The sequence below is a fragment of the Phlebotomus papatasi genome, chromosome 1 (genome assembly GCF_024763615.1).
Source record: "Phlebotomus papatasi isolate M1 chromosome 1, Ppap_2.1, whole genome shotgun sequence".
Lineage (NCBI taxonomy): Eukaryota > Metazoa > Arthropoda > Insecta > Diptera > Psychodidae > Phlebotomus > Phlebotomus papatasi.
The window spans coordinates 88,712,244-88,728,036 of NC_077222.1; the positions used below are offsets into that span (position 1 = coordinate 88,712,244).

The following is a 15,793-nucleotide window of genomic DNA, read 5'->3' on the forward strand; positions in this document are numbered from 1 at the left end:
CAAATACAGCACCCTGAGAATAGTGCCTAAAATTTTTTTCCTTGTTGCAACACCCTAATACACATATTGAGTTTACATGCTTATTGCTATTATAAATGTCAGGAAAATCTCTTAATAGTGCAAAATCTCATCAAAACTAAGACAAACCATGGCAAATTTGAGAATATTTACTTCAATCATAATCAAACTTGAAAAATGTTAACAAACTTTTTTCAAATTCAACTGCTGCCCGAATTATATGGTCAACGCACAATAACTTTTATTTTGTAAACATGTTTTTGACACTTCACTGAGAGTGAATGAGATATAAATCTAGTCATATCATTCCCTCTTATAGGCAGTTGCGAGAACATGTTTACAAAATAAAAGCTATTGTGTGTTGGGCATAAAGTATTCCTATCTTTAAAGATCGGAATTAGCGAGTATCTACTACTCTATATAAGGCTATAGTAAGGCTTATGAATTTCAATTTTTCTTTTCCAAAAGTAATTTACTACTTTTAAACAATATTAATTGTGATTCAAATGTTTTTCTTAATGCCGTAAATGCCAGAATTTGGGAGAGGCTTTTTTTTTCTTTGAGCGTACACAATGGGACAAGTGGTAGAGCACTCGCTCTATTATGAAAGTGTCCCGAGTTCGAATCCCCTCAGCTCACCAGTGATTGTTATGGCGTTAAAAAAGTTTGAGTTGCATCCAGCGAGCTGCACTGCACTTGCTTCCACAGGGAATGGAATCGATAACCTTATCTCTGTGTAAACGGTGTTATCACACTAGAAAATTTCACATTGAAAAGTTGCTCATTAAACTTCTAGAACCACTCGAAATCGCTGATTTAGCCAGGACACATTGCTAGAATTGCTCTGTTACGATGGCATGTGGGTTGTCAGATGAGTGATTTTGGTTTTGAAGCATATTTCAGTTGTTTGAGTGAAAATGTGTGATTTTAGTGACGAAGGGGAAGATCCTCCTGTACACTGCTTTTGTGTCGTGCAAAAGGACCCGCCAAGCGAAAAGAAGGAGGGTGTGGGCGAGAGATTGGCTTTTAACGCGACCTTCACATAGTTTCGTTGAAAATCTTTATAACAACATCGCAAGTGGAGATTTTTTTTGGACACAATGATTTTCTCCGGATGACTTCAGAGGAATTTGAAGAGCTTCTTCAAATCGTAGGGCCTTATCTACAAAAGAAGGCGATTTGTGACTCAATTTGTCGCAAACGGACTGAAAACCATCAGATCGGCTGCCTCTATCTTTGTATTCTCGGCATTTGTAGTCCCAAATGACGGATTCTTGATGTACAGCCTCAATTAATTCCGCCACCATCTCATTTGACCACGAAATCCTAGAAGTTTATGAACGAATATAAAATGTAGATCGAACACATTTTTGTTTAGCTTTTTTCTTACTTATCCTCTTCACCGATCTTTTTCAATGCCTTTTGCCCTTTCTCCATCTCGTTTACGATAAATTAGCACTACTTTTAATCACAATTTCATCACTAATAAACTGGTGGGAAAGTTGTGGCGCAGAAACTACCCGAATGACTGCAATAAAGTAGTACCCGATGCAAATTTAATGAGCAAATTTTGCTCATAATTTGCTCAATAATTTATCAATCGTATTTATGCTATTTTAATCTATTTAAACCAATTTTTGTGACTCGAGTCTACTTTTTTATCACTAAATGAATCGATTTCTAAAAGCTCTTGACGAAAATTGCACATTAGGGCATATAACAGCAACAATTGATGTGAATCACATGAAAATTTTAATGTGAAATTCTCTAGTGTGATACCACGGTAAGAAAGGATAATAATGGATGTTCTGAAGTCTCCTTGAGAAAAAGCCTAAGTTCCTCTATGGAACGTTGTGCCACCATTTTTTTTTTATTAGAATATTAAGGTGGTTCCAAAGCAGGCCTCCAGCAGTTTCCAAAGACTGGGCACTGCGACTGGTCAGCCTTTGCATTTTTCTTTATTTGTTAGATCTTTATTTGTGTGTCCTTAATAATCGTCAGTAAAGTTGCAGGTTGGGACCATTGAGTAACAGAGGTAGGGAAAACAGTATCGCCCAGAAATACCTCTGCTGTAACCTAAATACTAAACTGTAGCATCAAATCCCCGGGTTTTGTCATCATTAATATTATTTTTCTTTAGCTTGTAATAAATAACATTTGAATCAAAAATATGCACACACTGTTCTTCTTAGCCGTTAAGCCGAGAAGCGATGAAATACGATATTTGTTGACGCAAGCGACGATCGCTGTACTGTATTCCTTTTACGTATGCCTTTCGTAATGGGTTCAAAATGGAAATATGTTTACAACCGGGACAATTATGCTGCTAACTTCAAATCAATGAGTCAGCTGTCAAAATTTGTGTTTGTCTTTTCTTCAAAAATCTTTCCTTTCGCGAAAAAAGCACTTTTTCCTGTTTTCTGGTGAATTTTGAAGCTCTCGGGGGATAGTTACGTGTTCAGGGAAGAAAGCCAGAGTATATAACAATGGCCTCAGTGGGTGATCAGTCAGAAGTCACGGTCAAATCCAAGCGACCTTCAGGTGAGTCTTTTAGGGGCTTGCCGAGTGAAAAATCGATAAGAAAATGGATTTTCCTTCGTAGATTCCGCCTTCAAGCAGCAAAGACTTCCAGCATGGCAGCCCGTTCTGACCGCCGGAACTGTCCTGCCCACCTTTTTCATCATTGGAATAGCCTTTATCCCCGTCGGAGTGGCTCTGTTGTACTTCTCAGACAATGTCCAGGAGCATATTATTGATTACACGCACTGCAAGCAGCTGGGCAGCCCCAATAATTCCGTGACCTGTGCCAGTGTCATCAAGGATGACGGAGGCAATTGCACTTGTGAGATTCCCTTCATGCTCGAGGAGGATTTCCTGGGCAAGGTTTTCATGTATTACGGCCTGAGCAATTTCTACCAGAATCACAGGCGCTACGTCAAGTCCAGGGACGATGATCAGCTGCTTGGACGTCTCTCTAGTGATCCCTCCACCGATTGCATCCCATTCGCCTATGCCGATGACGGCAATACCATCCCAATTGCTCCCTGCGGAGCCATTGCCAATTCCCTGTTCTCGGACACCCTGGAGATTCACTCCCACGTCAGTGGCAAGGTTCCGCTCCTTCGGACGGGAATTGCTTGGCCGTCGGATCGGGAGATCAAATTCAGGAATCCCGAGGGCGACTTGAAGGAAGCCCTGAAGGGATTTGCAAAGCCCAAAGCCTGGACGAGGAATCTCTGGGAGCTGGATCTGGAGAATCCGGAAAACAATGGCTTCCAGAATGAAGATCTCATCGTTTGGATGAGAACTGCAGCCCTGCCCAGCTTCCGGAAACTCTACAGGAGGGTCGATCACTCCAATGAACTCTTCACGGCTGGGCTACCCAAGGGAGACTACACGTTGCGGGTCGACTACGGTGAGTCATTCTCTTATTTCTTATTCTTATCGCACTTCATGCCACGCTCTATCGCTTAGGATTCCGCTTGAAAAATGCATTGCCGTTATTAACAACGCGATTTCTTCCTTTTATTTTTTAAAATTTTATTTTTTTAAAATTTTTTTTATTATCCAAAAAATCAATTAAAAATTATTTCCAAATTTTTTTTTTAAATTTGTTTTCTTAAAATTTTAAATCTGTTTAAAATTTTTGTTTAAAAAAATGTGAATTACTAATATTTACAATAATTTTAAAATTAAAAAATACAATATGTATTTTTTCAAATTTGTTAATGTATTTTTCTCAAATTTACACTTGATTTTTTGATTTCTTTTAATAATTTGGTCTTCTAATTTAATATTTAATATAAAATTCATGATTAGCCTTTGACAAATTTTTATCCAAAACAAAAAAAACATTTTAACTTATTTTTATATTTCTTAGTTATATAATTTTATTTTATTATTTTATTTTATTTTTATTTTTTATTATTTTTTAAAATTTTGTTTTTCATTTAGTAATTTAATATTACAATCTTCAAATTTTTATTTGAAATAAACCTTGCAATATTATTATAAAACAAATTCTAAAAACGGAAAAATACTATTTTTAAATATTATATGTATTCTAAAACATTTTTAAAAGGACAACAAAATAGGATTGAAAATCTATTTTAATTCATTTTGCCTTGGCACACATTTTCATTAAAAAAAAAGGGATGGAAAAGCGTCCCAGACTTTTCGAAGATCTCGAACTCATTTACATATTTAAACCAATTCATAAATCACCCAAAAGATCCCGTAAAACAGTTTTAATAGTAGCAAAATAGATTTCAGGGTTAAAATAGTTTACCGCGAAATCCGGAAAAGTTAAAATAACATTCCGGAAATGTTAATTTTACCTTGCATTATTTATTCCGAAATCGGTGTAAATATTACTCTTTTTAGGTGTATTATGGGTTAAAGTTACCCTTTTTCATGTTAATTTTACACTTAAAAGGGTGTAAAATTAACATTAAAGAATGTTGATATATTTTTATACCTAAAAGTGTTAAAGTTACGAGGAAAAAATCTTAATCTCACTCCATTTTTTTCAGTGGTATAAATATGATTAGATCCAGTTGAAACTCAACAGAAATTCCAAAACCTTTCTAATGATCCTTTCCAAACATGACCCCATTCGGTTGAGAAATACGCTCTCTAGAGCCTTTTAAACATAAAACCTTGAAAAACTGGTATTTTCAAAATTCAACGGTATTTTTGTATAAGGACGAAATGTCCGCCTAGGCAAGATCTTATAGCCTCTACACACTATGAGAAATTTCTTTAAAAAAAATGCCTTTTTAAAGAAAATTTCCCCTATCTTATTTGTAGGCAGAAACGTCAGAATTTTTGAAAAAAGGCATTTTTTGACGAAAATTGCTTCTAGTGTGTAAACACCATAAAACATATTCAGAAATTAAAAGATCGCAAGACGCGTTTCAGCAATACCCAAAACAAAATGTTTTTTCGAGCGGTAGTGGAGGGAAAACGAAGAGAATTTTAGGGTCTACTTATGGGGGGATCTCTCGAGGATCCCAAGTCTCTATATCTAACCGCAAGACGCACAGATGGACAAACAGCGTGACGTCAAAAAAAAACAGTGACTACCCCATAGCAAAAGAAAGCGGAATTGGAATAACAAGCGAAAAATTCCTCGGAATTTTCCAGTATTTTTCCTTGAAAAAATCCGTGGAAATTTTCCATAATAGGTTCCAAGGAAAATTTGATGGATTTATATGCTGGATTTTTTCTGTGGAATATATCCATGGAATGTTCCTGGAATTTATGTGGATTTTTCCACGTACATAAAATGGAGAAAAAATGAAGCTGTCACATGCACCTCGTGATTTTACTTCCAAATATTAAAGAAATAGCAAAGATCACGGGGATTTTAATAAGTTTTACTGAACCAGCGATAACGAATTACCACTTTAGTTAATAAAAAACTGAAATAGATATTGTAAGATATAAAAACAGTTTTATTTTAGGTTGGCCACTTATTTAATGTAATCACTTCACTATTATCTACACGAAACGCAGTGTCGCATAATTAATTATAATTGCCACATGAATCACTAAAAATGTTTGCGGAAGGTTAGGAAATAAATTATCCACGTTGTCACAACGCCATTTTATTTGTTTGACATTCGAGAAAAAAAGTGGAAAAAACCATATAAAACCATATGGAAAGATAGTGGAAATTTTCATATGATTTTTCCAGCCTATCCCGCAGACGTTTCACGTGTGAATTTCCATACAAATCTTCCACGGAACACCGCGGTCAACACTGGAATTCCAGTGGATAGTATTTGAAATTCCATGGAGAGCTATGATTCCAATGGAATTACCCGCTCCAAATTCCATTGAAAATTTAGTGGAATTTTTGCGTCAAATTACGCAGATTTTTGCAATTTGGACACTAGCTTTGCACTGAAATTTCTGCGGAATTTTGCTATGTGGTAGCCCATAGTAAGCTTAAGCGGTCTTCAGATTAGTGGTTTAGCCCAGTTCCCGAAGACCTCAAAATATGAAATAGCGAGCAATTTTATCGCTTTTTGAGAACTTAATAGGTCTTTCATGTTTAATAATACAATTATAAGTAAAATTTTGCCAAAAAATCGTTATTGGTAAGAAATTAGAGCAGTTAAGCCATATGAAGCCGGCCTAAACGTATTCAGACTAGAGGTTTAGCCCAGTTCCTGAAGGTCTCAGAACCCTAAATGGCAACCAATTTTATTGCTTTTTCAGAATCTATTAGTTCGTTTGTCCTTTACAATCCAATCCAAAGTTAAATTTTCAAAGATATCTTAACTGATAAGGAATTCTAACAATTAAGCCATATGACTAAGCCTTAGGTCTGAAGCCCGTATTATGATAGCTGAGATTTTTTACAGGTGACCTCGAAATGCGAAATTTTGGGGGTAAAGAATCGCGTTGAGAAAACTGTTCTTGTCGGTCGAAATGGATAAAATTGGATAGATGCGATTCTTTACCCCCAAAATTATCTGGGCTTATCACTGGTCATTTTCTCTTTTGAATACTTTGAGTGGAGAAGGCCAACAAAAGAAAAAAAGTTCATTGAAATCGGTTAATAAACATTAGAGATAGAGTCCGGTCCATTTGGCTATAGTAAGGGTCGGGGTACAGTGGGTTTGGGTAGCGACGGATGAGACCTATCTTTAGAAAGATCTCGCTCTCAGATACAATATATACTAAAATTTCATCAAAATCGCTTCATAAACGCCGAAAATATGGTCAAGTCAAGACATTTTCGATTATAGCTCAGGTCAGGGAACAGCGAGGGAGAAGTGTGACCCACCGTTGGAAAGGTCTCGACCTTTAGATACAACATAGTAAAATTTAAAGAAAAAGAATCGGCTATTTTTTGAAATATTCGCAATCGAATTTTTGAAAAAGATTTTTCAAAGTTGGGGTCTTAGAAGGGTTGTAGTTCGCAATGAGAGCTTTCCAAAATACCAACATTTTTCAAATTCTCACAATGAGAACAGGAGATATGGTCATTTGAAAATTCAATTTTTGACCCCTTATAACTTGGGTCAGGGGGGCCGTGGGGAGGCTTAATTTTTGTTTTAATCCAAAGCTCATAGGTCCAACTATAGCATTCTAAAATTTGAGATCGATCGATGCCATAGGGGCTGAGTTAATGAAAAATCAAAGTTTGGTGGTGTTCCGAGATGGTGGAAGGAGGGTTATATTCAATTCCCGTCAAATAATATCTGCAGATATCTTTAAGATTTCTGTAGAGAAAATCTACACCTCTACAGAATATCTGCAGATAAATTCTGTAGATATTCTTACGAATTTTATTTGGGCTTGGGACAAAATTCGTCAGAATATTTCGGCAGATTTATGACGAATCTCTGATGAATTTCTGTAGATATTCTGTAGATTTTTTCTACATTCCAGACTTTCCAGACAAGATGTGTCAGAAGAGATGGAAAAATTTTTCACTGAAGTTTGCAAAATTCTATAGAGTTATTCTTAGTGATATCACGGTGTTTATATAAAATAAAGAATTCTGCGACGCCGTGTTACAAGTAGAGAAAAGTGAAGTGAAAACTTTAAACAGAGTGTCGACCAAAATTTCGTGTTTTTGTATCATTCGATTGGTGATTTTTAAGAAATTAGTATTTTTGCTCGCAGTTTTTTTACTTATCTAAAATGTGTACTCGGTAATGCTTGTTAAGCAGAGCATACAATTTTCTTTATAACTTCTACAGTTTCTTCATAAATCAACAATATTTTTGTGAAGTAATGGAGGTTATGCAGATTTTCTAGCGAGAAATTCTGCCGAGAATCTGCAGATTTTCTCTGAATGTACTAGAATATACCGTTAAAATTCAAAAAACCTCCGTGTAAAATCGGCAGGTAGAGCAATGATTTGACGGGTTTAATGTGGGGTTATATTCAATTTAACCTCAAAATCACGTTCTTGTTCAAATAAGACAGTATGAGGCCCATAAAGGCCTCTACACATTGGGACCAATTTTCGTTAAAATTTATTAATTTTTTTTTTTTGAAAGAAGACTTTAGTATAAGTAGTAGGTAGAAACGTCAAAATTCTGTCAAAAATACAATTTTTTACTTTTTAAATATTAAAAGGTTACTGGTTTAAAACTAATTTACAGTGATTTAAAAAAGAATTGCAATACTTTTTCGAAATACGAAGAAATCAGACATACGACAGTATAGTGAAGAGAAGGACTTGATATCTTGATATTGCTATGTTTCTTCAGAGTTGAGGTAATTAATTAGCGGAGAAATGGCAGGAACGCATAAAAGCGACACTAAATTTGACCTTTTAATTCTTCATAAAACATACTATTATCGTGTCTTTACTAATAATCCTAATAATCTATTTTTTCTTTCTCCCATTTTATTTATTTTGATGAATTTTATTTCAGCTTATGCCGTGACGGAGTTTGAGGGCTCCAAGAAAATGATTTTATCAACAACATCAATTCTGGGTGGAAAGAATCCCTTTCTGGGCATTGCCTACATTGTTGTTGGGTGCATTTGTCTCCTTCTGGGAATAGTGCTATTGTTTATTCATATCAAATTTTCGAAAAATACCACAGAAATGATAAATGTTAATCCTCGCACCCCTTACACATAAAATGCAGAAACAGAGTGTAAAACTTCTTGAAAGAGAGAAAGTCAAAGATAAAAGTGATATCAGAAGTTCACAAACAAAAAAAAATGCCTTTTTTCCATATTGTGAATGCCAAGTGGATGTATTTAATTCTAATAACTGTGAGATAGTGAAAAACACATTCTATCTGAGGCGAATAATTTAAAAACTCTATGACACACGCTTTAACGTTACTTTTGTGGACATCGAAGATGAAGATTTATTTTTTTTCCACTGTTAATTATTTTGTTAGAATCACCCGATTTTTTTTTAATGTCTGTAGATGTGTGTAGTTGTTAAATATATTTGCTGGAGAAAATATAAGGTAAAGAATTTGTGAGATGACTTGTGGAAAATAAACATGTTAAATAGATGAATTGGCGTTTGTTTTGAAAATGAAGCAGGATCACGAGGATCACCTTTTCGTTGAAATTTCGTCAAGTTTCGGAGTGCAATGTTGGTAGCAATGTTTTGTGGTCGCCATTTTGTTTCTCGTGTAGGAAATCATGATCAATTGTCAGAATATCTTACAAAAAAGTAAGGAGTTATTCACATACTAAGAGAAGATAATGACAAAGTTACCTAGAATTTTCAGGATGACTGAGAAAATACTACATTGAAACATCGAAGTGAACTCAGTGAACATTAAACGCTAAACCTTTTACGAAATTAAATTCAAAATTTCAATTGGGAGAAATGTCATTCATACTACACCCAAACGTTCGAATTTAGAAGATTCGATTGTATAAGAAAGAAGCTAAAACTAGCTAAATTCTGCTTTTGCTTGACATTTACAACTCTGCGACTGATCGATTAGTCAATGACTTGTCAACGGGTAGTCACAAAAAAGTCTTAAAGGTAAGGTTGGCTGTATGGACCCGAGTGAGTCCGATAGCCTTACATAAAATAGAAGAAGAAGAGGAAGAAAGGTAAGGTAACTCATTTCTACTTAGATCTTCTTCAGGACTTTAAATTCCACGTCGGATTGTTGCAGAAATCGCAGGTTAGTGAGCTTCATTATAAAAAAAAAATGACTATGCCACGTGGCTGTGTGTCAGGTGTGGCTATGTCACGGAGACCTTGTTGAATGATTCTGTTCTACTCTCTTCTGTAATGGTTCCCGGTTATAGGCTATATCGGTGCGATAGAAGGTCTGGGAGGGGTGTTGGAGTCGCTATATATCCCGCGCAATTTTGTGGACTCAGTTAATTTTTCTGATCAAATGGGATCGGTGGAGTACCTAACCTTGTTTGTTTCCCATCCGAACTCTTCTTTCACATATGTTATTTGCGTTTGCTATTATCTACCCCGTGTTCTTCATTCTGATCTTCATTCTGGGAGACTTCAATATTAATCCTCTTAAACCTAGTCGTCTATATACTATACAGATTCCCTCTCTACCTGCCGCAACTCGTAGTCAGTCCTTGCTTGATTTTAGCACTACTTCCTGATGATTGTCATCAATTGCTCCGTTCTTATAGTCAGCAGGTTCTTCCGGGTGTCTCTGATCATGACTTGATTCAGTTTTCCTTCGGTATGCCAAAGATTGATAAGTCAAACCGTTACCGTTTTGTGAGAGATCTCAATCGGGTTGACGTTTATTCCTTTCTTCGGGCAGTTGTTAATATAGATTGGCAGTCGGCCAATGATCGGGCCGAGTTGCTGAGTGGTGTCTTATGCTCTCTGTTTGAGTGACATGTTCCCTTTAGAAGGGTGTTGTTATTGCACAATCCCAGGACCTCCTGAATGCGTTTATACATTTTGAGGGCTATTCAAGATCGCGATAGGGCTTACAGGGAGTGGAGGAGCTCTGGTCAATCTTCTCACTGGTCCGCTTTTAAAATTCTTCGAAAAATTTATTGAATTCTCTTTCTAAATGCATTAAAATCTCAAAATCGCAAAAAAAGTGAGTTGGCCGAGTTGGCCTATTATAATTTCCAAGGAACGATATATATATACATATATATAGTGTCACTTCGATATTTGATCTTGTGTCTAAACGGGATAGAAGCTGTCAAACCCTCGTCAAATAAAAAAAAATCATCTCTTGATTTTCTCTGTCATTTTATTTACCTCCAATCATACGTGTACTGGGATATTTTAAATTCATAATAATGAGTTTATTTCAAAACCCTCGTGTGTTAGAGGGGGGCGTTTCTCTGAATACAACCCGAAGAAAACTTTTAAAAATAATCCGAAAAAGCAAATAATTACTTTAAAAATCATTTTAAATTCGTATAGTATTTTATACCGTTGTATTCCATCAATGGTATATTAAGTAAAATAAAAGGGTCGGAGATCCTTTGAAAGTTCCTATTTTTTTGATACTATAAGTCACAATATAGGTCTTATTTAATTACGTCGAATAAATGAAATGAATAAAAACAATGAAAAAGTAATCTTTAGTGTTCGCTCAGATCAGAGGAACATGTTATGAGTAATAAGTTTACGATAAAACACGTATATTATGTGATAAATATGTATACAATTTTTTAAGAAACAGCAAAAATAAATTTTTTAAAAGCATCAAATATAATCTACTCTGTTCAAAAGGATTCTAATTGACCCTTTTATTTTTACCATTATTGTCGGACGAACGCTGCTTCCTTCTATTTTTTTAGGGGAGCTTAGCACAACTTTTTCCATGGACTGATAAATATACAAAACAGTCACATTTCGCAAAATTAAGATTAATCACTCAAAGAAAAATATTTATACTACAAATGAATGATTCAATTGAACCCTATTAATTCATTGAGGCTATTATTTACACCGCCGCATGAGTGAAATCCGAAAAAGTTAAAATAACATTCCTGAAATATTTATTTTACCCTGCAGTATTGATCCGAAATCGGTGTAAATATTATGCTTTTTAGGTGTATTAGGGATTAAACTTACCCTTTTTCATGTTAATTTTACCCTTAAAAAGGTGTAAAATTAACATTAAAAAATGTTGATATATTTTTACACCTAAAAAGTGTTAAAATTATGAGGAAAAAATGTTAATCGCAATCCCGTTTTTTTTCTCAGTGCAAGATTGAGATTGCAATGTCCCAAAATCAATTTTGGGTACAATTCAGTCTCAATCTAATGCGGCAGTGTAAATGACCTCAATGAAACCGTTAAGATTGCCGTCTTAAATTCACACTGAATTGTCCCAAAATCCGTTTTTGAGACAATTCAATCTTAATCCAATGCAGCGGTGTAAATGGCCTCATTGAATTCATTACACTTAAGTCGTAAAATTGCCCTGTTTGTTTGTACAGTACAACTTTAGGTCACTTAGGTCATAAGGAGCATTGAACTTCAATTAATCATAAAACGTAATATAGGGTCCGGTTATTACGTCCATTCCAAAGTAAAAAACTTAAGTCACAAAAATAATAAAAATCTCACACAGGTTCTTTTTTTATGAAATCACATTTGCTAATTTTTTTATTAAAAGCAGATTTTAATTAAAAACAAAACATTTGCTATTGACAAAGAAGGCAAAGCAGTAAAAATGTCTTTGGTTAAAATGTTCGTCAAGTTTCAGTTGGCAACAATGTATTTCGTTCATGATTACTGAAGTCGTCAGGGTTGTAAGTAATCTCAAATCGATGTAATTGATACATTTCAGTATGAGTATATCAAACACCCCCCTATCAACATCGTTATTTTAGGAAATTCTCTATAGAGAATTCAAAAATCCAGCGTACAAGCGGCGCGAGCGGTTTCGTGGAGAACTACTAGCGAAATACTAGCGAATCTAGCGACAAAACACGCAAACCCCTTCTGACAGTTCCCACGCGCAGAAATTTTCTGGAATTTACCTTCGCAGTTTTTGTTCAAAAAATCGGGCAAATATTGAATAAAGTGCAGTGAAAAAGTGTACGAAGACTCTTTAGTAAGTATCTCAGCTCTCTGTTTGGTGAAAAGTGAAAAAAAAATGAAGTGTGTAGTGGAAAATTGTGGAAACACCCGCAATCGGAATCCTCCGCATGTAACATTCCACAGGTAAATAGGCAAATTTGTTTTTTCTTGAGAGTGTTAATTTAAGTTTTTATTATCAATGGAAAGCTCATTTAATTAGAAATTTGGTGACATAAGAACCACAAATCAGTGCTCTTTAAATAAGGAAGAAAAATGCATGAGAACATTGTGAAACATTTCTGAGCAGCATTATTGCCGGCTATGCCAGGGTTGAATCAGGGGAACATCTCTCGCCAAAATCTTTTTTTTTTATTGAAATCAGTATTAAAAAAAAAAGTTTTATCAAAGAAGTTAATTGTTTTGCTTATAGTAAATGAGATTATTAACGTGGTTTAACCGAGCGTTTGTAAATTAGACTTATAGTGAAGGTAGGGGAAAGTCATTAAAGGGATTTTTCCAAGAAATATTAAAAACATTTTTTTTAATTAATTGCACAAGAGGGACATAATTCATTAAATACAGTACAACGAAAGTGATATAAAAAATAAAAATATTCATGATCTCTTGAAATTTCTCTTTTCTTTATTTTAAAGTTTTTCTAATTTTTGTTCTTGTAAAAAATTCTAGATTTCCGAGAAATCCCCAAACTCAAAAAGTCTGGGCTAATCGCCTCAGGCTCTCAGCTGCAAACGTGAACTATGATAAATACGTATGCAGCCTTCACTTTAAACCTGGGGATATAAAACTGACAAATGTCCGCAAGCAGGGCTTCAAATACCGCCATTGCTTGGATCCAGCCGCTCTTCCAATAGTAAGTAATATTTTTTTCTTAATACAATGTCATAAATACCAGAAATGAAAAAAATAGTTGGATTTATTGACGATTTTGACATTGGGAAATTAAAAAAAAAGATTTTTTTTACGTTTGCCCTACATCTTTGATAGTTTCAACACAGTTTACAACAGAATATACTATTTAATTAAGCCATAAATCCTATTAATAATAATAAGGATCATTGTAAGTCGCTCAATATTTGGACTTTCGTTGGTCCAATCTAAAAAGTAACCGATTATTATGACATTGAGTTTTCATTTCTTTTTCAATCAAAATTTTATGGAATTGTACAAATGAACAGTAAAAAATTAAATTTTATCAACAAAAAATCTAAGTAAAAGGTGTTCATTTTATCTGCAACCATATTAAATGTTAATTATATTACTTAAATTAGACTATAATTTTCATAGGTTTAGGATTTTATCTGGCCAAAATTTAATTTTTACTGATCATTTGTTTTTGAACCAAATTTTATAGGAGAGTTAAACTTTTTAGATAAAAAATATATTAAATTAAATTACCCTTTTTTCTCTAGAATTTTCATTTTTATGATAGTTTATTATTTACACTTTTTAAAGGATTAAATGCTTTAAAAAGTTTGAATAAATTTAGGAAAATTTCTTCTCTGTGTTATTCAAAAAAACTGTGATTCACGTTAATAATTTTCTTTTTATATCTCAAATTTGTACTTTTTTCTTTTTCTAAATGTTGCAATATTATTCATTTCCAATTTAAAGTATAAGTCTATTAAAATTACAGTTTAACTCTTCTAGAACGAGAAGATATTTGCAAATCTAATAACTTCAAAACAACTTTTTTTGCTGTTCACAATCTAATGGATTTCTGATTCAATTTTCCTTATTTCCAAGTAAAATTTAACATATCTCATACGTAAAATGAATGTAAAGCTCTCATAGTTTCCTCAAATAGTTTTTCTTTGCATTATTTATACACATTCCCCTCGAGTTTACCCCAATTCGAATTTGCAATGAAAGAATCACACCTCTATAAGTTGGTCTAATATTTCAAAATATCATTTAATGATTCTTAATAACTATTTCTTGAGGCGAATGTTTATGAGCATTCTAGGGACCATACGTCTTAACTTTAATTAGTTAGCAGATGTCTTAGGTTTGTTTGAAAAGAATTGGAATTTATGACAAGTCTTTTTCATTACTGTGATCACAATGTTTCTATTCATTTAAAATTACTTATGTCCATTTAGTTCTTGTCCTTTTGACATATTTTCTGAAAATAAATGTACATAAACGCAGTAAAAGTAAATTTAAATGCTGTAAAATTGTGTTCTTGATGTGTTCCTTGACACGTGGTAACTGTTGGAGGGTTAACTGTTCTAACCAGTTATGAATAAGTTTTTACCAGTTTTGAATTCGAAATTCAATTGTATCCTTGTAAGCGTTGTTAAGCGACCTTTTGATGGATTAATAAATTGGTTCAAATTGGTAAATGATGCCGAAGTATTTTTGGGGTAAAACATCTAAGTCACGAGTTCGAGAATTTCCCAAAACATGTCCCCCTTTTAATTTCAATTTATTCTTTATACATGAATCTGACTGCTAGACTTGAATATCCTTAATGTCAACGTGACATTAAACTAATTCGAACCCTGTATCAAGCGATCACTATATATCAAAAATTTCAAGAACCTAATTTTCGGCTTCATAATTCAGGAAACGTCCTTAATTGATGTTACCCTTCTGTATCCAAACTATTTCTAATATATAATGACCCAGATGAGCTTATGACTTGGGAGTAAAATGTGGCGTTGAGTCAATTTTACCTATTTTGGCCTTATGCTTGAGCACTAAATACTTAGTTGGTAACCTAGTATAGAGAATTGTTAAGATTGTTAATGCTAAACCTTGTGCAATGAAATAGGCTAAAATAATATTTGTATAGGACTTGACGGCAACACATGAGGAGATTGATGTGTCTGTGGCATCAAACAATGACACGGAAACAGCCACCCCGCTGGTTGGATCCGAAATTGCTCACAACACTAACTTCAATGCAATAGAGGAGTTAGAAGCAAATTTTATGGTTCAAAACCTTCACAACCAGAACCAGAAATCTTCAGAACCAGAAAACAGCTCCATGAATGTAGAATCTCAGATGTTAGTAATCGGAGACCACGATGATAATGATTCTGAAATTGAATGGTTGATTGATCCTGACACTGATGACGATATGTCTGGCGAATGGAGAGTGGACAGAGATTTGGCAGCGTCCATAGATACAGAGCCCCAACCACCACATTCAAAGGCTGCAATTAGGGAATTAAAAGATGAAATACAAAAGTTGCAAGAGCAAGTGATGGTTTTGAAGAAAAAGAATCAGGCTCTTAATATGAAGATAAGACGACGCGATGAAAAAATCGC

General features: G+C 34.2%; 1 protein-coding gene across 1 annotated transcript; it reads left to right on the top strand.

The window, feature by feature from the left end:
- Positions 1-2,339: 2,339 nt before the first annotated feature.
- On the top strand, positions 2,340-9,020 carry LOC129809635 (cell cycle control protein 50A). Its single transcript, XM_055859596.1, has 3 exons — positions 2,340-2,559; positions 2,621-3,433; positions 8,421-9,020. The coding sequence occupies exons 1-3, from the start codon at positions 2,505-2,507 to the stop codon at positions 8,630-8,632; spliced, it is 1,080 nt and encodes a 359-aa protein (XP_055715571.1). The 5' UTR covers positions 2,340-2,504; the 3' UTR covers positions 8,633-9,020.
- The last annotated feature ends 6,773 nt before the right edge of the window (positions 9,021-15,793 follow it).